The 27,926-nt window shown below is 40.0% G+C and overlaps 3 protein-coding genes across 3 annotated transcripts; 2 read left to right on the top strand and 1 right to left on the bottom strand.

Annotated features, from left to right (window-relative positions):
- Window positions 1-418: 418 nt before the first annotated feature.
- On the bottom strand, window positions 419-11,690 carry LOC121944817 (alpha-galactosidase MYORG-like). Its single transcript, XM_042488732.2, has 6 exons — window positions 11,537-11,690; window positions 8,203-8,666; window positions 6,601-7,132; window positions 4,004-4,808; window positions 3,612-3,730; window positions 419-2,572 (listed from the first exon to the last, which is right to left on the bottom strand). The coding sequence occupies exons 2-6, from the start codon at window positions 8,478-8,480 to the stop codon at window positions 2,225-2,227; spliced, it is 2,082 nt and encodes a 693-aa protein (XP_042344666.2). The 5' UTR covers window positions 8,481-8,666; window positions 11,537-11,690; the 3' UTR covers window positions 419-2,224.
- izumo1 (izumo sperm-egg fusion 1) lies at window positions 10,114-20,624 on the top strand. The gene is made up of 11 exons (XM_042487563.2): window positions 10,114-10,198; window positions 10,447-10,566; window positions 13,099-13,378; window positions 14,742-14,816; window positions 14,895-14,978; window positions 15,096-15,116; window positions 15,251-15,340; window positions 15,613-15,740; window positions 15,921-16,071; window positions 17,667-17,835; window positions 18,268-20,624. The coding sequence occupies exons 3-11, from the start codon at window positions 13,177-13,179 to the stop codon at window positions 18,347-18,349; spliced, it is 1,002 nt and encodes a 333-aa protein (XP_042343497.2). The 5' UTR covers window positions 10,114-10,198; window positions 10,447-10,566; window positions 13,099-13,176; the 3' UTR covers window positions 18,350-20,624.
- A 1,978-nt stretch (window positions 20,625-22,602) lies between these two features.
- On the top strand, window positions 22,603-25,599 carry dusp2 (dual specificity phosphatase 2). The gene is made up of 4 exons (XM_042488075.2): window positions 22,603-23,206; window positions 23,564-23,685; window positions 23,849-24,068; window positions 24,606-25,599. Exons 1-4 carry the CDS (start codon window positions 22,819-22,821, stop codon window positions 24,821-24,823), a joined length of 948 nt encoding a protein of 315 aa, XP_042344009.1. The 5' UTR covers window positions 22,603-22,818; the 3' UTR covers window positions 24,824-25,599.
- The last annotated feature ends 2,327 nt before the right edge of the window (window positions 25,600-27,926 follow it).

Below are 27,926 nucleotides of genomic sequence, written 5' to 3'. Positions count from 1 at the left end.
ACAGCGAGGGCGACAGCAGGGTAAACAGGGCAGGACACAGCAAGGAACAGCAGACAAGCTGAAACACAGAGGTGTATGTACATGGGGAACTAATTAAGACAATGGCACACAGCTGAGGCAGGTGGTTACAGGAACAGGAGGGACACACCGGGATCGGCTGATAAATGAAGGCTTGGCTGGAAACACTCGGGTAGAGCAAACAAGACAAGATGTGCAGGGAAGACTAACAATAAAGAGCATAAAAAGGGTCAAATTAAGCATTATTATTGTCATATGCAAACATTTGATTTTGGTGTTTATGTCCATGTTTTAAATTGTAAGAATTACATTATTATGTTTACTTACTTCATGCATATGGATATGAAGTTTTTACACTACAACAAACATGTATCTGTAAAGAAAATGCAACAACCACTAGTTTTCTTTGGCAGTTTTTACCTATGTAATTCAGGTAGTATTTATTCACTGCAATACAAAGACTGTTAACATTGGCAATCATACAGTTAAGAAACACTTCCCTTCAACATTTCAAACTCTGTTGTGTCACAGTGGAAACACCCAAAGGAATTTCACCAAAAATCTCCACAGTTCATTTGTTCAGTGTTTTAACAAAATCCCTTTAAATGTATCCATCACTGTTTCTCACAGCAATTAATCTACATTTACATACATGTTTGTCACAAAATCATGTGAGCATTTTTACAAATTATGCATTTATTATAATTATGTTAAGAAATGTGTCTGTCTGATTCGCCAGTGTGTAGGATTTGAACATTTTGGATGTTGGCACCATCTAGTGGTAGTATCAAGAATACAAGAAAGCAAAACAAGGACTTCCAATTAACAGGAACTGTTTCATTTTTCATCAAACAAAATCCACCAGAATAATTTAAAAGGTACTCTAATTCCATAACAATTCTACATATAGAGACTGAAACATTTCAAACAGTGCTGACGCTAGTTTATATATAGTACAGTTATTTTCAAGCAAGGCATCTAGTTAACTTAACCAGTGGTGTGCTTTACTTTCATGCCAGAAATCAGTGTAAAAGCAGAAAAACGTTTTCAGAACGGCAGATCCTCACATACTTTTTAATGTCAGTACTTTTAAATGTAAAGGTGCAAAGCATCAAGCATATTTCACTGTGTGCAGAGGTGTTAAAACGCTGTAATAGTTCTCTCAGCTAAGGATGGCATAGCTTAGTCAGCTGATAAGGCAAATAAAGGCAAAAGGCAGACATGGACGGCACATTAGAATATGGCATCTTTGAGAACAATAACTGTTTCACAAGGCAAACCTGTAGCATTGGTGTAATAAATCTAGTTCTTGTTGTGGATCAACACAATTAAATTTAACATAAATGCTTTTTTTTCATTTTTATATCTACCCTGAGCTGTGAATTTCATGACAAAAACAGTAGATTTTGGCACAGAAATGACAGAATAGCACAAAAGGTGAAGGACTGTAGAAATAAAAATATTTAAAGTATGTTGATCATAAAAAGTACCCCCAAATTTAAACCCAGTTGTGTGATTTACTGTATTTACACTCATATATTAACACATTAAAAGTAAAACATGAATAAATATTGAGAAAGTTTCTGAAAAATGAGTCACATGTTGTCAGTGCAATGTTAATCAATGCATATTGGATTGAACATAGGTAGCTGAGAACGGTTTCCATAAAACACCAGTTGCAATGGTGACATTAGCATGACCTCTGAGCAGGAGTGCAAATGTCAGACTCAGAGTGCAGATTTATTGCCAATTCAGTGCCCAATCAAGCCACAAAAAAGACACTTATTATGTCATCTACCCTTCATCATCCTAAAAACCAAAAACATTTACTGTGTGGGCTTTGAGGAAAATATTGCCATCCAGATGTCTATTAGGTGGAAGACTGTGATGACGATACAATCTGAGATCGGTTTTACTATTGGCTGTGGAAGGCACATGAGGATGAGGATCGGCTTAAGGATGGAGCAGGAGAATTAGAAGTGAATTCACTCTAATTGTTTGGGTTGATAATAATCTGCAGAAGTCCAAAGAAAGAGCAGGTCAGAGGAGACATGAGGTTCATCTTCACCAAAAATCACACTCTGCTGTAGCAGCAGATCCCCTAGTGGTCATTTCCCTTTAAAATCAAACATTTCCTGCTGTTTCTTGTCATGTGTGCTCACAAGAATGTGCAAACAGTATGTGTGTGCAAGTGTCCTTTAAGTCTTCAGTGAACCCATGTAAAGAAAGCTATGTCGTCCAGGTCCACCGGGTAATCGGTGAGATACATGGGGCCTTTATCAAAATGTTCCCCTTTGTAGCTTCTCCATCGTCCCGCAGGCAGATAGATGTCCCTCTCCTGCTTCCCTGGCTCCAACACCGGAGCCACCATCAGGTCGTCCCCAATCAGGAACTGGGAGTCGATCTTATAAGCTGCCTCGTCGTCATTGGCGATCCACCACAGGGGTCTTATGATTGGATCTCCTGTATCAAGAACCTCGCCGGCCAGTTCGAGAACCCTCGGGGCCACCAGAGTCTCATGGAGCGCTGTGAACTTCTGCGCTATCTGTACCACCTGCAGGTCAATGCACAAAGACGCAGTGTTGGCATCAAAGAAGAGCATGTTGGCTGGTTAATTGAGAAACTTAATATTTGATATCTGGCATCAAAACACATGGAAGGTTTTCTTAATTTCTGTAAATACATATTCATATACTTAACTAGCAAATGATTAAATCGATTTCATGCTGTCCTAATGTACCTTTGTACTTTTGCTAATTGTAATTAAGTCAAACTACAATTACTGCCTTGCGGTTGAATGGCCCCACAAACCATCGCAATGCTTGTCCAGACTCATGCGCAGAAATGACAGCAGACAGTGCTTCAAATAAACATGTTGTTGCAAAGAAGCTACATATTGTAAAATATAGATGCTTCACACACATCTTTAACCCGGCAGCACAGAGGATCTGTACAATCCTAACCCGAAGAAGGACGCTAAGATCAGTGTCGCTAATTAAGTATCCAACCAAATGCCTGCTCTTGAGTAACTATGTTGAAAAATGGCCAGTTTGTCAAGTATTTTTGCTAAACATTATGATGTCACAGTGAAGTTGATCTCTTGCTTATAAAATGTCATCACTACATCATCAGATCCATCCTATCAAACAATGTTGTGCATTCATTCTCGAATTATGGCCAATAACATGTTTTGTGACGTAACAGTGACCTTTGACTATTAAAATCTACTCAGTTCATCCTCAAGTGGACGTTTGTGTCAATTTTGAAGAAAACCCTCAAGGTGAACGGGGCTGACGGACAACTCGACAAACATAATGCCGCTGGCCACGGCTGTCACCTGCAAGGAGTCATTAAAAGTGCGTTCTGCAGTTCTGCAAGTCTTTTTGTAGCAGAAATCCCAGAACAATGTTTGCACTCAACAACAGGGCAAGATAGATGTAAGATTTAAAAAGGTGCAATAATTAGATACAAATTCTACGAATAGTTGTTTTAGTAGTCCCCTCTAATTGTTAAATTAAAGAACAGGAGCTAAAAGAAAAGTGAAAAACAAGTCTTTCTTTTCAGCTAACACAACACCGTATAACTTTGCTAACCTCATCGTCATAGGCCCATGGTGGTATAGAGAACTGCATGGCAGGCATGAAAGCAGACAGCTCCAACCATCGGATGTACAGCTCTCTGTCCGGCAGAACATTTTTGCCATCTGACCCACCTAAAAATAAAACACAGATGTCAGACTGGAGAATACAGTCATATTACAGATCTATGTTTAACAGAGCTAACTTTAAACTCTGGTGCTAAGATCAGAGAAGAGAAGAGCAAATAAGATAAGACAATCCTTTATTAGTCCAACAACAAGGAAATATGCATTGTTACTGCAGGACAGGACAGGACAGGGATATAAAAGCAGGTATTCACAAGATAAACAAAGCAAGAGAACAATATAAATAGTAAAAAAAACATTTAAAAAGTTAAAGTACCATACCTGCAGTGCGGTTGGGGTATGCGTTCCCTCCGATCATGTCAGGTAAGACAAACTGGTAGCCCAGAATGCTAATCGTCAGAACAGTCGGGATGATGGACTTGAGGCCGAGCTCATAACCCCAAACAGAGTCTCTGTCAATGATCCTGGAGAAGCAGGAGATGTCCTGACTCTGGTAACCTACCCTCACCTCCGCACGCTCGCTGAACGGGATGGCCATCTCCGTGTAGCGGCGGGTGAAGGTGGAGGGGTCAGACAGTGGGACCAGGGTGCTAAACTGGCGTGGGAGGTAGCTCGTCTCTCCTGCATCGAACTTGAAGGACGTAACGTCATAGCGGTCTTTGATCGCTTGCAGATGTGAGGAATACCACTCACGGGTTTCTGGGTTGGTGAAGTCCAGGATTCCTCCAATGCCGTTCCACCAGCGAACCAGAGCAGGCAGCTCACCATTCGGCTCCCGAACAAACAGCCCTCTCTCCACAGCAACACCGAAATTAATGGAGTCGTAGTTGATAAAGGGATGTGTCCAGAGCGACACCTGAAAGCCGTCCTCTCTGAGTTTGTCAAACATACCACTGGCATTGGGGAACTTCTGCGGGTCAAAGTCAAACTCTCCATAGTCAGCTGTGTAGCGGTCGTCCAGCTCCAGATGGGAGCATGTGAAGCCATGCTTGGTGATGTCAGCGGCGTAGCGCAGCAGCTTCTCTTGAGTTATAGCAGTTTTATGGAGAGCCCATGTGGACCACAACGGTTGTTTGAACACCTCAGGAGACGGGACCTTGATAGGCTTTGGGAAATACCGACGCACCTGAGGAAAGCACAGGCATACAGATCAGAGATTTACCACACAGGTATTCACATCAGCAGGATTTAGGTTTTTTTTTCAACCAAGAACGCAAAGTGAAAAAGTTTGTTATTTGTTAGTTTGGCTCTGGAGGTCATCACTGCTCCCACCCTCCGTTAAACCACAATTTATCAATTTTACACTTTGGTTTTTGTACAGATTCAACCAGAGATATGTTATGTTTTGTAACTTTTAGACAGACCCAGGCTTGTTGTTTCCCCTTGCTTTCAGTCTTCATGCTAAGCTAACCATTTACAATTGCAGTTGGTAACTTTCATAAAAATAAGTTTTGTTATATTTGATGAAACGGTTACTGTATCCTGACGGTAGCACATGAGACAGACAATCTGTGGAAAACTTGTTCCTCTCCCTCCTCGTTTTGCTTCTAATGGTATTTGCTAGAATCCACCACAGCTGAACAAAAACAACCAATCAGAGCCAAGGAGTCTCTAACGCAGCTGTCAATCACTGCTAGTGAACTGCAGTCAAACTGTCAAACTACCAGCACTCATCAAATATGAATCAAGTTTTTCTGACTGCATTTGCCTATTTTTCACCTCAAATGTTTTAAGAAACATATTTTAGTGTACTGTTTAGCTGTAAAACGAGAAAGCTAAGCTAAGCCAAGCTGACTGGAGTGCTGCCTAGTTTGACCACAGTTCACCAGCAGTGATTGACATACTGACTCCTCAGCTCTGATGGTAGTTTTTATTCAGCCACGGTCCTTGCAAATACCATAAAAAGATTGATGATTTTTTTTTTTTCACAGAAAACATCTGTCTCTTGTTGTACTGTCAGTATACAGTGACAGTTTCAGCAAAAATAACAAAAACATATTTTTAAGTTACAGACTGTAGTTTTAACACAAAAATATGACAGTGGTATCAATTTTCTTATCAAAGTCTAGGCAAGAAGCATATTAAGCATATTTCCCAAATTGTTGAAATTATTTCTTCGAATACTACTTTAAAGAGATGTCGGCTGTGGTGTGGAATCAAAAATTAACTGATTCATATCTTTGTTACTTAAGCAACAACTATTTTTTTTCTATTGTTTAATCAATCATTTAGTGTTAATGAAGCATTCACTGAGTCTATAAAAATGTAAGAAAATGTAGATCACTGTTTCTGAGAGTCCAAGGCTACTACCTTCCAGGTCTTGCTTTTGTCCAATCAACAGTCCAAATCCAAAGATATTTCCATTATAGTAATATGAAACAGGAAAAAGCAAATCAAAGCAAAGCAAATTCCCACAATATAGATACTAGAACCAGAGACTATTTGATGGTTGTAATCAATAAATTACCTTAACGTGTCAGAATTGTTACTGATTAATTTTCTATCTTTATACCAGTTAGGAATACATTATTCATCACAGGAACATCCAGCCAAGACTCCAACTTGGCTCTGGCATTTCCTGTTTCCTCACTCCAGTTTTGCTCTTAGTTTAATTTGTAATGTCTTATTACACTTTCCTTTGGCCTCACTCTTTACACACACCACAATTTGCCTTGAAGTGAGCCAACGCACACATTTTTTAAGCGTTCTTGCGCAGCTATTTGGAGCGCATCCAAGAATAAACAATTCCCACCCGTCCCAAAACACTCCAACAAGCAAACGCTCCAGACTTTGAACTTACTACTATGTACCTAGTTATAACTCGTAGAAACTGAATTAAAATGTACGTATATAGAAAATAAAAGTTACCATCTCACGATTGTACATCAAACAAAAATCCACAGCGTGTCTATACTCACCATGTATTTGTGAATAGAGGTAACATCTGACCCCACACACACTCTATAGCTGAGTTCAGGGAACGCCTGCTGACCCTCTGGTGGCCTGAAGGGAGAGTCCTCATAACGGGCCTGAAACCTGAGTGTCCTGTCCTTCTCTGACCAGCCCAAATGAAACGGTACCGAGTCATTAATCTTGATGGCGGTCGCATTTGAAGACAGCCAATAGCGTTCTAAGATTCCCCCAAAAGCATCCCGATTCGAGTAGACATCACTGGTGATGAAAGGATGCGGTTCCTTCTCGCCCTGCATCCTGATAGGCCAGTACTGAGTTGCCGTCTCCGCTCCTCCGTACCAGTGAGAATCATTGTAGGCCATGGCGTGCTCCACCAAGCGCTTACTTTGGAGCTCCTCCCAGCGAACACGGTAACACATCACCGTGTCTTTTGGTCGAACCGTCTGGATGAAGAAGTTGAGTTTGCCAGAATCTGATTGGGTGCAGCTCAGAATATTTCCCTCCTTCGAGCACGAGTCCAGATCTAGAGTACCGGACCTGGGAGTGAGCATCGACGGAGGGAAAGAAAATCATGAATTAACTTTTTATAGACAGCACTAACCGAGCAAGATTATTTGCCTATCAGAATTATTAGACTATAAGATTACTGCAACAGAGAAGTGCAATCAGAAGATACTGTACGCCTGATTCTATTTCTCTATTTCTCTGCTAGTGAAGAAATTGCTCTTTGGCTATTCCTGTCGATGGGCTGATAAAGGACATGACTATATCAGTCTTCCCTGAGGGTGTAATCATGTGTCTGCCTCATCTGGCTTTCCATTATCCATCCACAAACTTGCAGACAGGCAGCTCTTTAGTGCGGCTCAACACACAAAGAGGAACTACCGTGCTGAGGCCAAAAAAGGTGATTTATGTTAAAAGAACCATTGTTAGCCAAGATGTACTGGCTGACAGTTTCACAAGAGAAGTATTCTTTACGAGTGGCTCTAGATTGCATTACAATGTGCAAGTGTTCCTATATATTTGGTCATTTTGTATTTTACATACTCTGATGGCTTCAGCAGGACAAACCTTCATATCATATATAGGGTTGGATACAGTTCACACCTGAACCAGTACTGGTACTTGGAATTCAGCACCGGGACCCAATTTTTAATGTTTTCAGTAAATTCTGTAATAACAAAAATGTAACTGTTGAGTAAGCTGCAGGTGTACAGTAGTCTTGTTCTCTCTCACTCTGTACTACTCTATTTAGTGATCTATATTAATGTTCTTTAGAGTTGCAGTACTTTGCTTTATTTTTATTCCTCTTAATATGTTTACTGAATGTTTAATATATGCACCAAAAACCAAAGCAAATTCCTTGTGAGTGAAATTATACCTTATACCCTAGTTGTCTGTCTCTATGTGTCAGCCCTGTGATTTATTGTTATTTGATAGATAAAAAATTATTCTGGAAAAACTGAGCAATTTAAATATGTGACCTTGGTTCTCTGTAAAATTGTGACGGGTATTTGTCATCATTTGTTTTTGACAGACAAAAAGATGGATCCAGACAATAATAAGCAGATGAATCGATAAAGAAAGCGATCCCACAGTGAACCCACCTGAAGGTCATACTGAAGATCACAGCCCCCGCCTGGTTGTGGATGATAAAACCATCCTTGTTGAGGTCCAAAAGTTCAGCCTTCAGCAGCTCAGCTTTACGGAGGGACGCTGAGTAGTAGCACCAGGCAACCACAGCGGCCAGCACCAGCACACAGCCTAACATGCCAGCCATCACCAGGGGCCGGCCCTCATGAGCCAGCTTCTTCTTCAGGGGAGAACCACCAGCTCCCCCCACCATCTGCTGCTCCCCAGGAGCCACCGGGACGATCTGATACATACTGAAGACTCAAGGCAGTGAGGTATGTAGGGAAACAGGTTTGGAGGAGGCAGCTGGAGTTCACTTGCTGTTGGTGGAATACGTCTTCTTCACACTGGCAGCAGTGGAGGTGAAGAAAAGCCTGATGTCTACCTGCCAATCTTTAGAAAAGTCTCCATTTCTGAATCAGGTCTGCTTTGTCCAAACCTGCGAGACAGACAGAGGCAGACAGGGATCAAAATTCAGTTCATTGTGGACCAGTGTGCAACACCACAGATAGAAAAATGTTAAGAAAAATAAATAAGCTGCTGCAGGTATCAGGTCCTTACTGTCCAGTAAGAATGGAAGAATACATAAATAAGCTGTGTATAAAACATCACATATTGATAATCATACTATTAAAGGAGCAGTGTGTAAGATTTAGGGGGACATGGTGGCATCTTACAGAGAGGATTGCAGACTGAACTATTGTTCTGGAGGTTTTTACTGGGAGCCAAAGTGTCCATAGAGGTCGCTTCCTCTCCAAAATAAACAGACAAAGTGATCGAAACCGGTACAAATACTGAATAAAGCTGTTTCAAATCACAAATCAGTGTTATTCCTACGCTGTTTGGTACATCACAGGTGGGCCACTTAACCCTGCACTTGCTAATTTGTGCTCACCCTTTTTTCTGAATCAAGGTTGGAAATAAGCACCAGCCAACAGCCAAATGCTGGTAAAATATGCAAGGTGCTGCTAAATTTGTCTCACTCACCAGTCACAAAAACAATGGAAATCTTCCACCAGCCACTGTGGCAGTTGGACAAAAAAAATGATTAACAACCCTGTTTCTGATCCATAAATGTAGGAGGTTTTTAACATGAGCAGAATTATCCAGAGGTCTCTTCCTTTCCAAAATAAACAGACACGCAACTGTTTAAAACACTGAATAAACCCTATCTAGAGCAGGTTTTTGGTTTTTCTGTTCTGGGCTACTGTAGAAACATGGTGGTGCAACGTGGTGATCTACATGGATGAGGACACACTCCCAATATAGACATAAACGGCTTATTCAAGGGTAACAAAAACACAACGGTTCTTATTTTCCAGTGATTACAGACTAAGAGACATACTTATTTCTACCAAATATATCCCCATAAATTCTACACACTGCTCCTTTAAATTTCAAATATTCAGCATGGGACATTCAAATCCAGTGTTGGTCTCTGGTAACCTCTATTACACAGCCTGTTTGCTTGACAATCCAATTCTAATTATTACCACTCACAGTCTCCAGTAGCTAAAGTTATAAATAGCTTTGGAGCTCTCCACACTGCATGCTCTTGTGATTAAAAACACTTCGCACTGACCCTCTGTTTCCTACCATTCTCTAAAAACAATGTATTGTACAAAGGTACTGTAAGAGAATGTTCATCTTGTAAAACATGTTTGTAATTAAATGTACCTACAGTGCTGCTAACACCACCACCACACATTATATCCTGTGTGTTAAAATGTCTCACTAAGCTGCATGCTCCTGTTATGTCTGCACTTTGTCTTGTGCTGCATAGTTCAGCAGCAGCAGTGTCCAGCAGAGAGAGAGAGCACAGAAGCTTTAATCAGATAAATGGTAGGTGGACAGACTCTGTAGCCACATAGACACCGATGATAACAGAACCAATGACACCATAAAAACAGGCTATGATCAGAGAAAGCACAGACACCATGTCAGCATGGTTCAGTCACATTTATCTCCCAGGTAAGAGCACCTTGCACAAGAGTAAATAATATTTAAGACTAGCAGCCTTCAAATAACTGCACTGCAGCAAGCCTACACTTTTTACATCCATCATCCACACCAGAACCATATTTAACCTCCCAACAGGTATCATTACGCTCCAGCTCAACGCTCTTTTTTATGCTGATGAGGAGTTAGCAGTAATGCAGCAGGGAAGAAATGAAAATGTTGCAAGTGCATACTCTGCTAAAACTGTGTTTCCTTCACAGACAGACTGCACCGTGACTTCTGTTCCTCTTTCCACAAGCTTCTGTTAGATTAAGATCATTTTCCTCCTCCATGTGAACAATTACAGACAAAATTGCACTATCTTGTCAGTGTGATTAATGGTAATTATTCATGTTTTTTTTTTTTTTTACTTAATGCTATAACTTTTCTCTGCTTTGCTCTCGATTCCTAATTCCCATCCTGCTCTGCATGTGTGCAAGACACATCCACGCTTTTTGGTCCAGACCTCCCTCCTTTAACTCATCATTTATTGAATCAGTTCTAACTTGGTTTATTGTATTAAAAAAAAATCAATGGCTTTATTAGCACAAGCAATTCCATGACACACTGTGATGTGGGAGTCTTTGATTTTCAATTCCCAAATATAGCATTCAATGCTTTGTAGGGAAACTATCATTGATTAACACACTGTTTATCATGAATTAACTATAAACCAATATTTTATGGCTATGTTAGGGCTAGTTTATGACATTAGCCTCCTCACTTCGTTCAGTAATCACCATTTTGCTGGTTATGGTGACCAAATACATGCAAGTGCTTGTTGTTTTTATATACAGCTGCTAATAACCAGTCTGGTCAGTGCAGTAATAGCTCGTACTATGTGTGTTTTCTTACCGAGTAGCTCATAAACTCAGGCACACGTTTCCTCGTGGGAGGCTGCTAATTATTTTTGCGTTCACATCAGTTAAAGCTAAATACCTAAAATATGACAGTGGAGACACTGTTGTCCTGACTTTGATGATCACGCATCGTTCGTCCTGTGCATATTTTTATGTTATTTTCCACAATAGTGTCAAGGTGACATAACTAACTGACTGAACACTGCCAGTGTGCCAGTGCCTGATCGATCAGCCAGAAGCTCCCGTCGACACGACTATTGACGCTGCATCGGGACATTACAGTAACAGCACAGGACTTTAACTGAAGCAGTTCTCACGAATTGTGCCAGAAAACGGTCGTGTTTTCGGTTAAAAGCTACATCAGCTGTGTCAATATTATACAAGTAAGTTAAAAAATACACCAAAAGTGTCATTTAAAAGCGCCGTGATCGTAAAAACAGAGTTATCTTACCTCCGCATCTGAAGCTTTGGGGTCAATGTGTACAGCTGTGCGCGCAGGAGCTCACTGCGCAGCTGCAGAGCGGTTTAAACTTCTATGGTCCCGCCTACCAACGGACCATTCGTCTATTCAGCTGTCACTCCATTATCCAATCGCCTTCTGGGAAATGTAGTGAGAATATAGTTGGTTTCAAAAATAGAGAACCAAATTTTAAAGTGCTTTCAAGTTTTCTTTCATTTCATGTATTTACACCCGAATATTTTGGATTGATGATGGCAACTCTCTACAAAATAAACTTAAGATAAATATTGTAATAAATATATTTGATGCAATGTTATACTATAGGCAAGATAAAATTGAAATTAACAAAATAATAAAAAATAAATAATGTAAAATTAACAAACTCGCACAACTTTTTATTATTATAATTATTATTGGAAAATTCCACTTTCATAAGAACAAATGGTCAGACACTGTACCAACTGTCCTGCACTTTTTAAATCACTTTCAACAGTATAGCGCTGTTAACTAAGGTAAAGACTAAAATCAGCCATGAAATGATTATAATATGATGCAACTCAGTATTATTAAATGTGAATGTTATCATTTTTTCTAATTTATTTTCATTTATGTATTTTTTTTGTTTGTTTTGTCATATCTTTGTATCGATAGGCATTTTTGTATTGAACCTGTATTCAACAAAGACGTTTTTAAAAAAAAAAAAAAATCTTTCGTTTCAGACACTGAAACTGTCGAACCCACAACTCAAAAATATGATAGATTAATTAATATTAACTATTATTGGTATTATTTTAAAATGACCGTCTTTGTTTTTTAATCTTATGTGCTACTGTTGCCAATGGAAACAATTCACAAAACAAATATCAGATACACTCCGTGGTATCTTATCGGTGTATATGAACCCATAGAATTCATTGGAAAATATGTGATTTAACTCCATTTTTTTATTATTAACTATTTTTTTGACGTCTTTGAAGGGTGAACAGGCAGTTTTGTTGATGTTTGTATGTTAATGGTCAACCGTTAACGTAAACGGAGTCAGCTGTACAGCTCAATCTGACAGGCGTGAACTGTTTGCCAAATAAACTGGCACAGGAGCAAGATTGCATAACTGAGGTGAGATTACTCAAAGCAAATATTCCTGTTTTTGTGACTGTGACATGCTCTGTACCACTGGGTGGCAGCAGTAAGCTGGAAACACGGGAGATGAAAAGCACGACAAAAGAGCATTGAAAACCAAATGCTGGCTCTTTTATAGCGTATCCTTGTTTATCAGTGCAGAAATCCTTGTCATCGTTAGTTTATTTAATGTCAGTTGGCTCGTAGACAGCAGTTAGCAACAGTAGAAAATGTCGAAAATCATTAGTTTAAGCCCTAACATGGTGCATATCCCTTAATAAATTATGTTAAATGAAGTAACCATGACCAAATTGACATTGTTTTTTCCAGAAATGTAAATTATGGCTTGATGTTAAAAACAATTGAAGTAAGTAAAACTACACTTTTGATAGCAGCTGTAAGAATGATAATAATATTTGCCCTCTCTATTTCAGATCTTACACTGAGTGTGAAATCAGAGACACCACGGTGACTCATCCTGATGTGCAGGAGGCTCAGGGTGCAGAGGGGAGATGCTGCTGATGCTGGTGTCCCTGCTCTGCTGTGTCGCTTCAGCAGAGGCCTGTCTGCAGTGTGACCGCAGGATCAGGCTCCTGCACGAGGACTTTGTCCTGTCTGCTCCCACTGTGGACGACCAGATTGAATTGAAAAAGATTTGTGACCATGCATATGTGACCTACAGAGACACCAGCCGGGAACGAAAGGGAGTCATCGGTGAGATCAAAAACTGATTTAACACGAAACAACATGGCTTTCTCACTGGTTTCCAAAGGTTTGCCCTAAACTGGGAGAGAAGAATTGCCTTACTTTGCTTCCTTGACTTGGAATAATCTGCAGGTCTGAATACATTTAAAAAAATCTAGTCCCCTAAGAAACATTCAAAGACATGTTAAAAATTGGTGTAACTGATACGTGTAACTGCTCCATTTAATCTTGTGTAAGTCTCTCCCTTGTGATTTTGATGATTGCATGTCCTGTCTTTCATGTTTTATTTCTATTTAAACTGCATCGTGTGCGCTGTTTTGGCCATGTCTCCCTTGGAAAAGAAATGTCCATCTCAAGGGACTATGCAGATAATTCACCTAAAGCAGGGGTGTCCAAACTTTTTTTAATGGAGGCCAGAGGAGATAATGAGGAAATACTTGGGGGCCAGCTCTCACAACAAAAATACAAGTGAGACAAACTCAACTGTTTCACATCTTAATAAAAAGGAATTTAATTTTCCACCGCTTGTGTGAGTGGCAGCCCTGTCTGCTGACATTACACTTCTTTGCTGTAGGGCTGTGTTTTGGCAATAATAATAATATAATAGTAGATACAAGACCTGTCAAAATACAGGGGTTACCATTAGATATATTGTGATATATTGTAATACTGTAAGCAAGACGATACATTCTGGTATTTTTACGTTGTTATGTTGGAATGGGAGAGCCAGATGACTGGAGAAAGATTAGATCTAGCAGTGTGGGGTTTAAACACAACACAAAATGAACCACTGCCACAAGTTTTTGTTTGTACACAGTTAATAGAAGATCTACTGTATCCTTGAAAATAAAATCACGATACTCAAGTGTATCGACATTTTCTTACACCCCTACTTTGCTGTGTTTTATGTCTGCTGCAAGCTAATTGTTTGTTTCTTTACTGTCTTTTTTTATAATTGAAAAGGAAAAAAATAGTTTCCTCTGCATTATTTCTACGTGGTGCATGTCTACAAACTGTATAAAAGTCCTGCCATCATGAGGTGAACAGAAACAACCTGCTTGATTATTCAGTACTGTGTGGTGGGCCACACATAGTATTTTTAAAAAACTAGCTATGGGCCATTTAAAATGGGTCTGCAGTTAACGATTGGCCCATGGACCAAACTTTGAACATCCCTTACCTAGAGCAATTCATATCTTATGTTGTCCCTTATTTTCATGACATTCTCCCAAATATTGTTAGGCTACTATGTTTTTTTCTGATCTGGTAATTGAAGCTTTTACTGCAGCTGGATCTAATTCGCCCTGAATGAAAATATGCCTTAAAATAAAAATATTAAAATCAGTAATACTGTCTGTTTCCTGTTGCTTAGATCCCACTACTCTGTACAGAGCCAGAACTGAATACCAAAGTGAATTTGATCACTTTTTGAAAACCGAGCACACTGGTAAGAAGATGTCATACTGTAATCACAACAAACTCAATGTCCACCAGATTTTCAGACAAATTCTTCTCTCTTTTAAAGGATCTGTAACATTTGAAGCCATTCAGATCCTGGAGAAGGGCCGGAAGATTTTAGAAAAACACTTGGACACATTCACCCGTGATGGTAATTGACATAAATAACAGTGAGTGCCCTGCGCTGTATGAGGCAGGGCACTTTGTGTAAGTCATTGTCGTGTATAAGATGCATTAGTTACAGACCATTTGTTTGTCTCTCCCTCAGGATTGTGCCCAAACAAGTGTGGTAAGTTTGTCCTGTCTGATCCTCCTCTCTGTATCTGTCAATCCTTGTAATAGCACAGTGTGTACATACTATATATGTTCTGTGCATGCTTATAGGACACATGGGTGTGCATGTGTGTGTGTTATGGTTTTCAGGGCTTTTGAAACGAAGAGTAATGGATTGCTTCTCTTGCCGCTACAAGATATACATCTGTCCCTCTCCCTCTGGCCAGCAGGACTGTGGTGGTATGTTTTCGTGTGTGTGTGTGTGTGTGTGTGTGTGTGTGTGTGTGCATGTTGGTGGCAAGTGGATGAGGGCTCGTCGTACCAACGTACTGGGAGTGCACCATTCTTCAGAGTACACGGACACATGCTGTCACGAGTGTGTAAATGTGTTCCTAAGCAAGGCACTGCTGCTGCCGGTCCATGTGCACGGCTAATGAAAAAGATTATTCAAGTAATCCCTACGCAAGTGAATGAAGCATCTCTCTCTTTCTCTACTCTCACTCTTTCTCCAGAGTACCTCGTGCAGACGGAGGAGGGAGGTCAGGCTGTGTTGAACTGTTTTCTCCCATGGCATCGGCTTCTGTTGGGAAAACCAGAGTACCACTACTCCTGGGCCCCCGGCCTGCCAGGACATAAAAAGGTCTTTTTGCCATCTGGCTGGCTCTCAAACATGTACCCATGCTGAAACTTTGAAACCACTTTGCATACATCCTGACTCCCACGTATTACATTCTGTTCCTTATTAAGCTATATACATTTGCCAGTTTACAGTCTTACACCCACTAACTTACAGCTTTCACTTCCTTATTTGTGTGTGTAGCTGAAGGAGAGTGACTTTCAAGCCTTAGTGGTGACGGACGACTCATCTGTGGTCTTAAATCAACTGAATACGGATGAACAAGGAGCATATCGCTGCTCTCTGCGGGGCCAAAATGGAACCGTCTTCTACAGAGTAACTTTCCTACTCACTGGTAGAGTACCGGTCTTAGATATGACATCACAGAAAAATTGTCCAATTATTTAACTCTGAATGTGCAAAAGGCGTTGTTGTGACAGTTGAATCCTAAGAGGACAAACACTCCAATAAATATTCGTCAACTCGAAGTAATTGGCAGTAAATAAAACACTTAAAGATCTGTAAAACCGTGAGCTGCTTAGACAAATGTCTCACTCTTGGTGTTATAGTTTAAGTCTCTTTAAATTTATGTCTTCAGGCCAACAGGGATGTCAAAGGGTCAGAGCATTCGGAGCATTAATATTACAGGAAACCACTATTTGCTATGTGAAGATATCATAAAGTGATGGCGTCCTGGGCCAAGAATGGCGTCACACTGCTTCGATGTGCTGTAATGCGAGCTTCTCTGTGGTTTGTTGTAATAATATGGCCCAACTGTGTGTCCCACTGGCTAAGTCATCACCAGGGCTTTACACTGCATGTTTTTCATATTTACTGCTGATATTAGGACGATAGTGGCACAGAAGCGAAGCGTCCACCCTTCGATTTGATTTTTACTTCACATGTAATAAACAATGAATTGTGGGAGACTATGAAGCCCAAACAAAAGGCATTTTAAGACTTGCAACTGATTTATCCTTCATATAAGAAGAGGATGGTCCACTTGGCCTATGCTGATAATATTATCATGTTGTGTATATGTGGAATAGTTGTCTAATGTAAGACAATTGTTTTGTTGGTGAAACTTGTGAGTTATAATGGAGCCAAATTTTGTATTTTTGTTTGATATTGACACAATTAAGCAGTGTTTTATGTTTATTTTATGTGTGTTGAAGGTGTTGTTGAATCAGTGAGGCTTTACAGCTCCTCACAGAAACTCAACACAGTGGCACAGAAACCCTGCCAGTAACTAGCGTTATGGAGGTGTAATTGCAGAGTGACACAGACACTTGACTGCATTTAAATGCTCACAACAGCACTGGAAACAGCACTTGCGTAGTGGCCAATGCACACGACTGTAAGACAGCCTTTAGCCACCTTCATGTTTGGAGCCTGACAACTTATACACTCTGAATTGCACATAAAGCCCCTTTAAAGGATATCCAGAGGGGCATATCCAACATTGAAAATACAGCAAAAAGTAATCTAAAGTCTTATAATTAGTTACTCCAGATGTGTGTGATTGCGGCTTGTGTCTGTGGGATGCACGCAGGGTGTGTCAGTTTCTTTAAGTGGGTTAGTGGTTTTCTTCCATACGTGTCCCTTACTGCTGCATGGATTTCGATAAAAAGCACATCTGGTTTCACATCAGGTGATATGTGCCATATGCTGCCCTACAAAATAACCCCAACCAGAGGATGCACAAAAACTACTTCTAAAAAGTGGTTTTACTGTCCCCTACAGTTCTGACAACAGCTGGCTAAATTAACAGAGATAGCATTTTGTAAAAGGAGTCCATGGCCTGCACTGTGTTTGTTTGGAGGATGGCGACAGGCAAAATCCTGTGAAAACTCCTCTTAGATTTAATTTTGTCTATTACAAAGTCTTGCCTTTATATTTTCCGTCTACAGTTCTATCAGCTCATCTCTCTGTTGTTTTCATCCTTCACAGTCACTCCTCTGCCTGACCAAACTCACCGACCCGTCATCACTCTGCCCGCCCTGCCTCACGGATACAACTACTCACCTTTTCAACCTACTGCCGGCCTGCTGGTGCCAGTCATTGCCATGGTTACTGCTCTGGGTCTGGCAGCGAGCGTAGGCCTCACAGTTGTCCTGGGGTGAGAGACATTAAGTGGGTGGAGGGGAGAGAGCGCGGAGGGGAGGTTAGCAGGAAGGGGTGGATGTGAAAGAGGTGACACGGAACAGTGAGAGAGCATGACAAACTAAATGATGCAAGTAAGGAAGTGGTCGTGTGGTCATATAGTTTGAGGAGTGAGTCATGATTCACGGGGCTTGGGTATATGTTACATGAAACTATGGTAGATTTATAAATAAGTTATTGTGTACAGTTGAGCCAATTATATCGGTATGCTGTTTTCTCTGAGAGTATCGTCACTTTTTCCAGGAAGTTAGTTGCTTAAGGGCAAAAAAATCAACAGGTGTTAACTTAGATTTTACCAAAAAATGCACAGGTTTTTCCTTAATTCTGTTGTTTATTTGGGTCTCATCAGGACTTAAAATTAGCATTGCTGTGTTTGTGATCCTTGTAGAATGATAATGAGTCAGAGGAGAGCCGCAGGGGAGACGAGGAGAAAGAGGAAGGAGGGAAAACACGTACAAAACCTGGTGTGAGGAAGATACTTCATACAATCTGTACACACTTTCATTACAGGGAGACTCACTTCATTTTTTTCTTGTTTGCTAAATAAATTCCCTGTCACATTATACCAAGTCTTGTCTAAAAATTACATGGAAGTGAGAAAATATTTAGTTGCTTGTAGATGAGGCTACGTGAAGCATGTCACAACGTTTTTGATAACGTATTGTTTATCTTAAACAATTAAAAAAAAGCCTCAAGAATTGACAATGTGAATCATGTTGAATCAAACACTAAGATCTCACACTTGAAACAGAGTCTGTGGTGTAATACAACCAGAGCGCACAACACATACACTTCAAACACATCCAGTAAAAATCCCCCAGAAACCGCTCAACTTTCCGTAACATTAAACACCAGCTCGCCAGAACACATCAATGATCCGAGCCTGGCAGGGTCACGTTCCCCTCTGAATGGAGTGATGCCGTTGTCACGTGGGCGTTTATAAGAGGAGTCAGGGATGAGGTAAATCTTCGGGATTACAGTGGGTTTTTTTCAGAGATTAATAGCCCCAGCCATCCAATTAATCCTGGATAATCCCCCTGTGGGAGGAAGGGGGGGCATAGGGGAGTAAAATCTAGCAGCAGATGTTTTCATCTGGGTTTTTTTATAATCTTTATTTACCTATATTGCCATTCAAAGAGACTGAATAAAGCCTTTTTTTAGCATTAGTAATAATGTCCTGTCACTCTTGCGACACCATTGTCAGATTTTTTAATTCTCTGTTTCCGTCTGCCTACACTGTGCTCTCTGTACATTTTGATGACACAAGCTGATTCAAAAAATAGTCACCTCTGCTATTTACACAAGTTCTGTCATGATCTCAACCACCTTTTCGTCATCAACTCCACACACCACACATCACATGTCGTATTTTTACTCGCCGTCATGCTGTCTTGTGCTGTTGTCAGCCTCCGGCTCGCTGTCATATTAAAAGTCAAACTTCCTGTGTGGGGACAGTAAAACGTCATCATTATTATCAACCATAACAGCATTCACATGCATCTCTGAGCGCTGAGTCAGGCCAAAGGTAACCAGGGCTGATTCTGTGCCAGCCATGACATGCTAATGTGCTTAGATAATGTTGTAAAGATGATGAAACATCTGAACCAAATGAAAATGAAAGAGAGTGATCGATAGATGTGAGTCACCTATGAGGTCATCGATCATTGCTCAGGTTTTTCAGGGAAATTTCTAACTAACTTTTTGAATCAGAGGTAGTCAATCCGGGTTATGACAAATTTAACAGAGGTCATGGTGATACAGTATGAGGGTGTGTGTGGATGTTGAGACCTGCATGGATGGTGACAGGATGTATGTGCGGTGCCATTTCCTGCCTCGCTGCTGAGGTGGGGGCGTGTTAAAAAAAAGAAACCATTCTTTAAGACTCCCTTACACAGACAGTTACGTCACAATCTTCCAACCTGACAGACCTCATCGTTTCACTGCGGGTTTGTACAATATGTGTGTGTACAAGCCTAAAGTGCAGGTTGAGGCTACAGTAAATGCATGCTCAGCGGCTCCACTGACAGCCATGATGAACTGTGTGCCAAAGTGTCAGTGTGTGTGTGTGTGTGTGTGTGGACTGAAATCGCAGCCTCAGCAGGGGGAGAGCGTGACAAAGTGGGAGTGCTGCTGAGGGGCCAGCAGGCAGCGGTGAAGGAGGGAAAGAAGGGAAGTGGGAGCATGAAGAAAGTGGATTCAGAGGTTTAAGTGGGAGACGTATGTGGGAGGGCAGACTACTTTGAATGCGGGTTATGAGGAAATGAAGACAAAGACCTCAGATTATACTATGATACAAACTATCCCGCAATGAACATAAATTATGTTTTTCTAAAATTTCCCGGACAATGAGTGTCCTGTTTCCAGGGGCGGAAAGACTCCTACAGTATCCTATTAAGATTACTGGACTTAAATATTACTCATGTGGAGTTGAGAAACTTGTATTGAAAACTACACAAATAAAAGCACAAAAAGGCTACTGTTGTTCAATATTCACAACTAAATCAGCAGTTATTAAAAACACACCAATTTTCAACCAGCTTTGTATCAAAATAAAGAATGTTGTATGTGAATTGTGATGAACGTTCCCCCGTCTTGCCAGTTAGCTCTTAGGCAGTTGCCCAAAATGCAGGTCGTACTTCCATATTTTCATTTGCCAGCCACGCAATGAGTATAGAGGTGGACCAAGAGACCATGTTGTTGTTAAAATGCCAAAATTTACAGCAGAAATAAACATGTTTTACAGACTGGTACAAAAAACATTTTTGTCTCTATAGCTAATTTCAACACTAAAAACAATGGTAAGGGGTCATTTTTATTACTCATCTGTTTATCATTTATTTAGGCCAAAAGTTACCCAAATATTACAACACATATTTGAGGGTGGGACAGCTTGAGTGACGACATGGTAGCTATGTCGATTACCAGTGAAATTCTTCTTCAGAAACTAAACTGCTTAATGAGGATTTTTTTTTTTTACCACATTTGATGGCTAGTGGACAACACTGTCACCAGCATCATCTCACGTGGATCCAAATATTGCTCAATCATGTCTGGAGCATCGACCTGCTCAACGTCACTCTTTCCCAAATGAGTCCTTCCCCAACTTAAAACATGAGATGATGACACAATTACAGAGATCGCTCGTGTAAAAGTATTAAAACAGAAATTTAATGGAAACTTAAGGGTTCATGTTTGATTTAAACTTAAAATGCTCATAAGGTCATAGGTGTAGATTCCGAAAATGTGCGTTTGTCCCCACCAATAAAAACATAGCAGCGGAGGAATTTTATTTTGACAAAATGAAAGATATTTATATCATAAACTGTTGCAGAAAAATTCACTAGAATACAGGAATTTAAATGGCTGATATATCGTATCCATCTGTGCCATAACCCCCTTGTTATCCATAAACTATTTAATACATTAATAAACCATATTTTCATAAAAAAGAAATACACTGAAGTTTATTTTGAGTCTGGTATACTTACAAGTGCACTAACTCTGCAGCTAAAAATAGCCAAAAACCCACTATTTTTACTTCTGTTTTATTGGCAATACCAAAACCCGCAGCTGTTTGAGGATATGACTCAGCCTTTTTAAACTAATATAAGTATTTGAAATAAAAAAGGAGTGTGCTGCACTGGATTAAGAAATAAAGTAATAATAATATGTAAGTGTAATAGAAGTATTTCTCTGACTATTTTAAAGGATCTGTTGACAATAAGTAAAATTAAGAATACAGCTTAATCCTTTGTGTGTAACGAAAAGTTAACACTTATGGGGCATGTAAAAGTAAAAGTAAAAGCATTGAAAATGTTACTTGTGTGTACGTAAGTATAACAAGGGGAAAAATTAAAGTATTATAAGTAAAAGTACCTAATGCAGATAAATAGGCTAATTATTTTTTAAATAGAAAATGTTTCTAAAACCTCAAAACTATTACAAAGAAAAAAACACCAAAATTCTCATAATCATAAAATATTAAAATGCATCAAAAAAAACTGAAAATGATCAGAAAATAAATTTGAAAATTATAAAAAAGTATGTTAAAGCATGTAATTTGTAAAGTACCTAAAGTTATCAGAATAAATGTAGTGAAGTAAAAATTGCAATATTTCCCTCTGAAGTGTAGTGAAGTCAAAGTAAAAAACGGCATGAAAAGAAAATACTCAAGAAAAGTACAGCTATCTTGTACTTGTACATAAGAACAGTGTACTTTGTTACATTCCACCACTGCTTTAATGTCACAGAGAGGACAGATACATTGTGCTCCAGATTTCCAAGCAGAGCAGCAACAAAGCAAGTCAACACTGTTGTAGCATACTTTCAGAGCAACACTGCAGTCCCCTCCAGCACCGAGAGGAAAGTGTTACTGTGTGTGATCTGCATGAGAACAGAAGCGGTGCTGCAGTGGCCCACAGGTGGCTCGGGTGTAATCTAACCCAAATAACATGACTGCTGTAGGCTGCTGTTTGAGGGCAGGGTGAGGAGGGCTGGGTTTGAGCTCTCAGCATAACGTCATTCAGCACAATAACACGGGATAACCCCAAACGACCACGTGCGCGGTAGGAAAACCGGGTTTGACGTCAGTGTCCATATGAGGAGTGACGGGCCGGCCATATATGGTCGTTCCGCCTGTGACGTTGCCCCTTCTGTGGAAAAACAAAGGCGGGGTCGCGGTGACCCCGCCCCTCTGACAGCTGTTATCAATGAACAAGTGAAACTCTAAATCTGCAGCTGAATTCACCAGACCTGAAGGACAGTGCTCTCTAGACAGGCTACATTTACAGTAGATTTTACTGTCATCTTCAAAAGTTCTTTAACAACAGGAAAAACACCGTATTTATTTTTTTATTCTTTGATTTTTTTAGTTGTTGAGAACAAAAACTTTGTTATTTATTATTACGTTTAGATTATTTTAAATAAACTTTTTTCAGCCATGAGTTCAAGCAGTGAGCCTTTGGAAATAACCGGCAATGAGCTGGTTCACATACTCAGGACCCCCAGGGAGCAGTACACCTCTGCTGGGTGTACGGTGCTCGATTGCAGACCTTTTCTCGACTTTTCTTTTGCTCACATTTGCGAGTCCCGAAACGTCAACTGGAACTCAATGCTGCGTCGAAGATCCAAGAGCTCGGTGGTGGCTCTGGAGTGGCTCATCCCGGACAAGGCGCTCCTGGGCCGGCTGCGGCGCGGGGAGTTCTCCCCGGTGGTGGTGGTGGATGAGAGGAGCTGCTCCGTGGCCGAGCTGAAGGCAGAGAGTGTGGCCCAGATGCTGCTCACCGCACTGCAAAACGAAGTTCACACGCAGATCTGCTTTCTACAAGGTATTAGGACTTTTAAATCTATTTTTACGCGCCAAAATGTATCTTGTTGACCAGTGCAGAAATATAGAGGTTTTTTTTTAGTTGTTTTGTTTATTTTTTTTTACTTTTTTGTCTCTTTTTGGTTAGAGCTACTGTATGTAAATATGTGTTACACATATTTATATAGTTTTAAGCCTGAGTGTAACTGTTAATGTAAAGGACAAACAAAAGGTTTAACTTGTAATTTAAAATGTACTTATAAACTGGCTTATTTTACATGTTTGCCACTTAATTATTATTTTTCATGCATAACACATTTTTAAGGAGGACTTTGGTGAAAGCTTGGGGCTTAGCTAATACTGTGTGACCTCCATTTAGGTGGATTTGAGGGATTTTCAGAGGCCTATCCAGAGCTCTGTTACAGCTCAGCCAGCAATCACCTCCCTACAGTGGAACCAGAGCCAACAGTGACAGGTCGGAGGACACCAGCATATGATCGGGTAAGATAACATTCATCTTTAGGCTATATGAGCTAAAAAACCACACATACTGTAATAAAAAGTAACACTTTAAATAATAAAATATTCACCACATAAAAGACCACATTACATATGAATTATTTTGTTTTTAAACATGGATTTGTCTTGATTTTTTTAATTACAGGATGGTCCAGTGGAGCTGCTGCCCTTCCTGTTTTTGGGCAGTGCTATCCACTCCTCCCGCAAAGAGACCCTCGCAGCAGCAGGCATTACAGCTGTGCTCAACGTTTCCTCTACATGCCCTAACTTCTATGAGGGGGAGTTTCAGTACCTGCGGCTTACTGTGGAGGACAGCCTCGCTGCTGACATCAGGGCCTGCTTCTCCACGGCTATCGCCTTCATTGGTGAGTTTCTCCTCAAAACACCCAGAGCTTTCAAACTGTGTGCAGTTAAGATGAAACTTCAGTCATTATTGTCTCACTGCAAACACACCACAGTGAATTAGTCTTGTCCTAATTGAGTCAACTTTCAACACTCTTGATGAAACATTAAATACTCAAAGCATTTCTCCAAGCAGCTTGTTTTCCGTAATCCACTCTGTAGCCTAGACTTATGTGCCAACAGTGTAAGCATCTGATTACAAAACAACTGGATTATGCTGCACAATCTGCAGGAGAGAAATCTATTAACATTTTTGCTAGTTTTGACCTTTTTAAGCAGCAAACTTTAGTTCATGAGAAGAGAGTTGAATTTATAAGAACTTAATAAGTGTTGGACAGAGTTTTCATTTCTAGGCTGAGTAGTTCAGTGAAACGTCTTCTGTGTAGTTCTGCCTGTAAGACATTGTCACTGATGTCAAAGAAACTGATGTGAAATGGAACACAATATGCTGATCTGTCTTCCTCTTTCCGTCTCGTTTTTTTTCCACGCGCCGCCTCCAGACTCAGTGAAGCAGAGTGGCGGTCGGGTGCTGGTGCACTGCCAGGCAGGTATCTCTCGCTCTGCCACCATCTGTCTGGCCTACCTCATGCACACGCAGCGCGTCAGGCTGGATGAGGCCTTTGACTTTGTGAAACAGCGGCGTCAGGTCATCTCCCCGAACCTGGCCTTCATGGGACAGCTGCTGCAGTTCGAGACAGACGTGCTCTGCCAGGGGTGAAGACACAGACGCATTAAACGGAAGGAAATCTTCACCACTGTTCTTTTTAATTAATTCTCCTGCCTCTTGTAGGCATTGACTCAGAGCATTATCAAGACTCACGTGTGCAAATGTGTTTCTTGTACTATTGAGGGTACTACATTTCAGGAGTGAATACTTTGTACATTGTGAGAAAAGCTTCATGTGCTGCTGGCATCACATGGCTGGTGAATCTGGACTACTAAGAAACTGACAAACAGCAGCTGGCAATATAAACCTGTTATGAACCACTGTGATTGTGAGCAAGCAAGTTGGAGCAGCTATGAGGTGATTTCCCTGACGTTTTATACTCGAGGGAAATGGTGCCTGCTTGTCTGGTTTTATGTGTTACTTTGTTTGACGTATGTGCCTGATCTTTTGCAAGGGCGGTCTTATTTTCATACTGAAAGTCATTCCTTCACATTTACGACACTGTGACATGAAATGTCTTTTTATAAGGCAACACTGTGTTAACTACTTATGGCAATACTGGACGAATCTCAAGTTTAATTGTCTATTTTCTTTCTTTTTTTTTTAATCACCAATTACTGTTGGTGTGTTATCATGCTGTATCCTGAGATAGATTACACTTTGTACAAGCTGGAAGAAGTTGTTTTTATTTTGTAAATAGATTTTTTATTTTTATTTATTACTTGTAATGGCAGTGTAGCATTATTACTGTCTGTTAATGCACTTTATACCCACATGGTTTGGCTTATTCCTGCTTTTTTCCACCAAAATAAAAACATGCAGGAGAACACTGAGTCTGTTCACTCCTTATTTTACTATAACACACATTCACTTCTTATGGCCTAAAATATAGTATAGAGTCCACATTACAAATGCATATGTTCACACTGACCTTGCTGCACTCTTGCTAAACCAGAGGGTATTAAAATTGTGCATTGCTGAGTGTTTTGGAGGATTATCCACGGTGAATGGGTTTTACAGTCTGAAGTCCCTTTTGACCTCAGCAGCCGCTGACATAAATTTCACATCCACTTACTCAAGTTGCAAGAACAAGTTTTGACAATGTGAGTACACTTGAAAGAGACCAGAAAGCCATAAAGGAAGTTTGGAAATTCAGCTAAAGAACTGTTACCCCATAAGCATACTAATAATACCCTCTGGTTACAAATTGCACGTGACTTAAATTTAACCAAATGCCGATTCCTCATTTTGCGAAATTCCAGCGCACCTGTTGACACATCCACATTGATCAACAATTAAAAATGTCAACAAATGTTTGGCAGTTGAATATTAGAAACATATTTACATACATATATGAAAATATGCAATTTTTTTATTGGTGCAAAAAGACAAATTAGAAAATGCACTGGGTTTACAAGTACAACTATGGTATAAAATGGGGAAAATCATCAAAGGACATAAAAAGAAAAACACGTTGAAATTTAACAGGATTCAAATGTATAGAACATAACAAAAAAAAAGGCAAATATAAAATAATAGTGCAAATAATTTGAATAATATCTTAGTAAAGCAGTTCAATTTGGGGATAAAATGTCAAATATGGCACCCATGTTTACGTGTGTAATTGCACAGGTGTGCAAGGTGAAAAATGAAGAAAAAAAATATAGTAATGAATTTTTTGGGGAAAATGACATAAGTCAGTATCAACTGTCAGGAATGTAAATTTGGGGGCACTGATCTCACTTGCTTTTATTCTAGGTATTATTAGATCGCTACAGCATGTTACTTTATTTCAAACACTGAAATAATTTTCAAAAATTCTTGTTTGACAAACAGGATGAACAAAATCCAGTGCACTTAAACCACATAGGCCGAGATGACAAATAATTGGCTCTAATAGTGCATTAAAGACCAGCTGCCACCATGACCTCATCCCCTTATGCTAATTGTGCCGCCCACATTGTTGTTGTAGCCATTGGTAAAATAATCCACTTCCTCTCATTTGCAAGTATCCATTTCCCAAAATGTACGCAAGCATAACTGCTGCTGCTTGACTTCTTCCTTCCATTAGCCGCAGTTTTCCAGACACAGAGCAGAGAAATGACCCTTGGAAGTTTTCAGGTTGTGATTAAGACTTCAGCTGAAACCCAGAAAAGTAACATTTGTTCTGGTTTGTGTTCATTTGGACTCACAGTCACATTTGGTTTACATCGTTTAAAGTGTAGCCCTTCATCTGTTTAGAGCAAATTGTGCTGTCTATATGCTGTGTACGGCAATCCCAGTTCAGTTAAATAAATAGTTATTGTAGAGCCTGAGTATCAATGTATACGCTCTTATCTTCTGTAAGCCAAAATATGCCAACATTTCCACTGTAAAAAAGTTTAATAGAGAAACCTTTTTCATATTAGCCACTTTTTATTATCTTCCATTTATCATCTTTTGTCTTTTTATTTTCCATAAAAATCCTTATAAAAAAATGAGATAAATATTTGGTTGGTTTGAGTACACATTATCACTATAGACTGCAAATGTAGTCAGTGGTGTACAGTAGCTAAGTACATCTACTCAAGTACAGTTTTGAGGTATCTGACCTTTACTTGAGTACCTTCTGAAGCAGGCAACTTCACTATGCATCATTTACGGTTAAGCAAGCTGGTCACGAGCAAGAGTAACAACTCTTTGGCCAGTCTTCTCTTTTTTTTTCTTCATAAAAAAAAACAAACTTGTGACATTCATTCAGATGTTTTTGATGTTTTGATTCAGATGTTGCTACTGGCGTCACAAAAGACCATTTGTGGTCATGGCATTTTGTGGCATGGGATGAGCTGCGCCTTAAAAAACTGTCCTATGTTTTTCTGTCTCTCTGTACTAACTAACCCACTTTAAGTGTTTGTATTTGTTTGAGACTATGCTCTGTTGTGCTTGCTATTGGACATGTGTGCTCAATCAAGCTGCTGATGACTGAGCAGGTGCAGCTTTAAGCATGACCTGCATATATGGTGACCCAGTGTGCATGTTTCATTCTGCACTGAAGAAAGTCAGGCACGGAGTTGGAAGGACTAATAAAAATTTGTGTGGCCAGATTTATCTTGTAACTCTTAGAGGAGGCTCAAACCCAAAGATGGGAACCTATCAGGAAATACTGACAAACAGC

This window comes from Plectropomus leopardus, chromosome 4 (genome assembly GCF_026936395.1).
Source record: "Plectropomus leopardus strain MGB_pleo_1.0 chromosome 4, ASM2693639v1, whole genome shotgun sequence".
In the NCBI taxonomy this organism is placed as follows: Eukaryota; Metazoa; Chordata; class Actinopteri; order Perciformes; family Serranidae; genus Plectropomus; species Plectropomus leopardus.
This window is presented reverse-complemented; position numbering and strand designations above follow the sequence as displayed.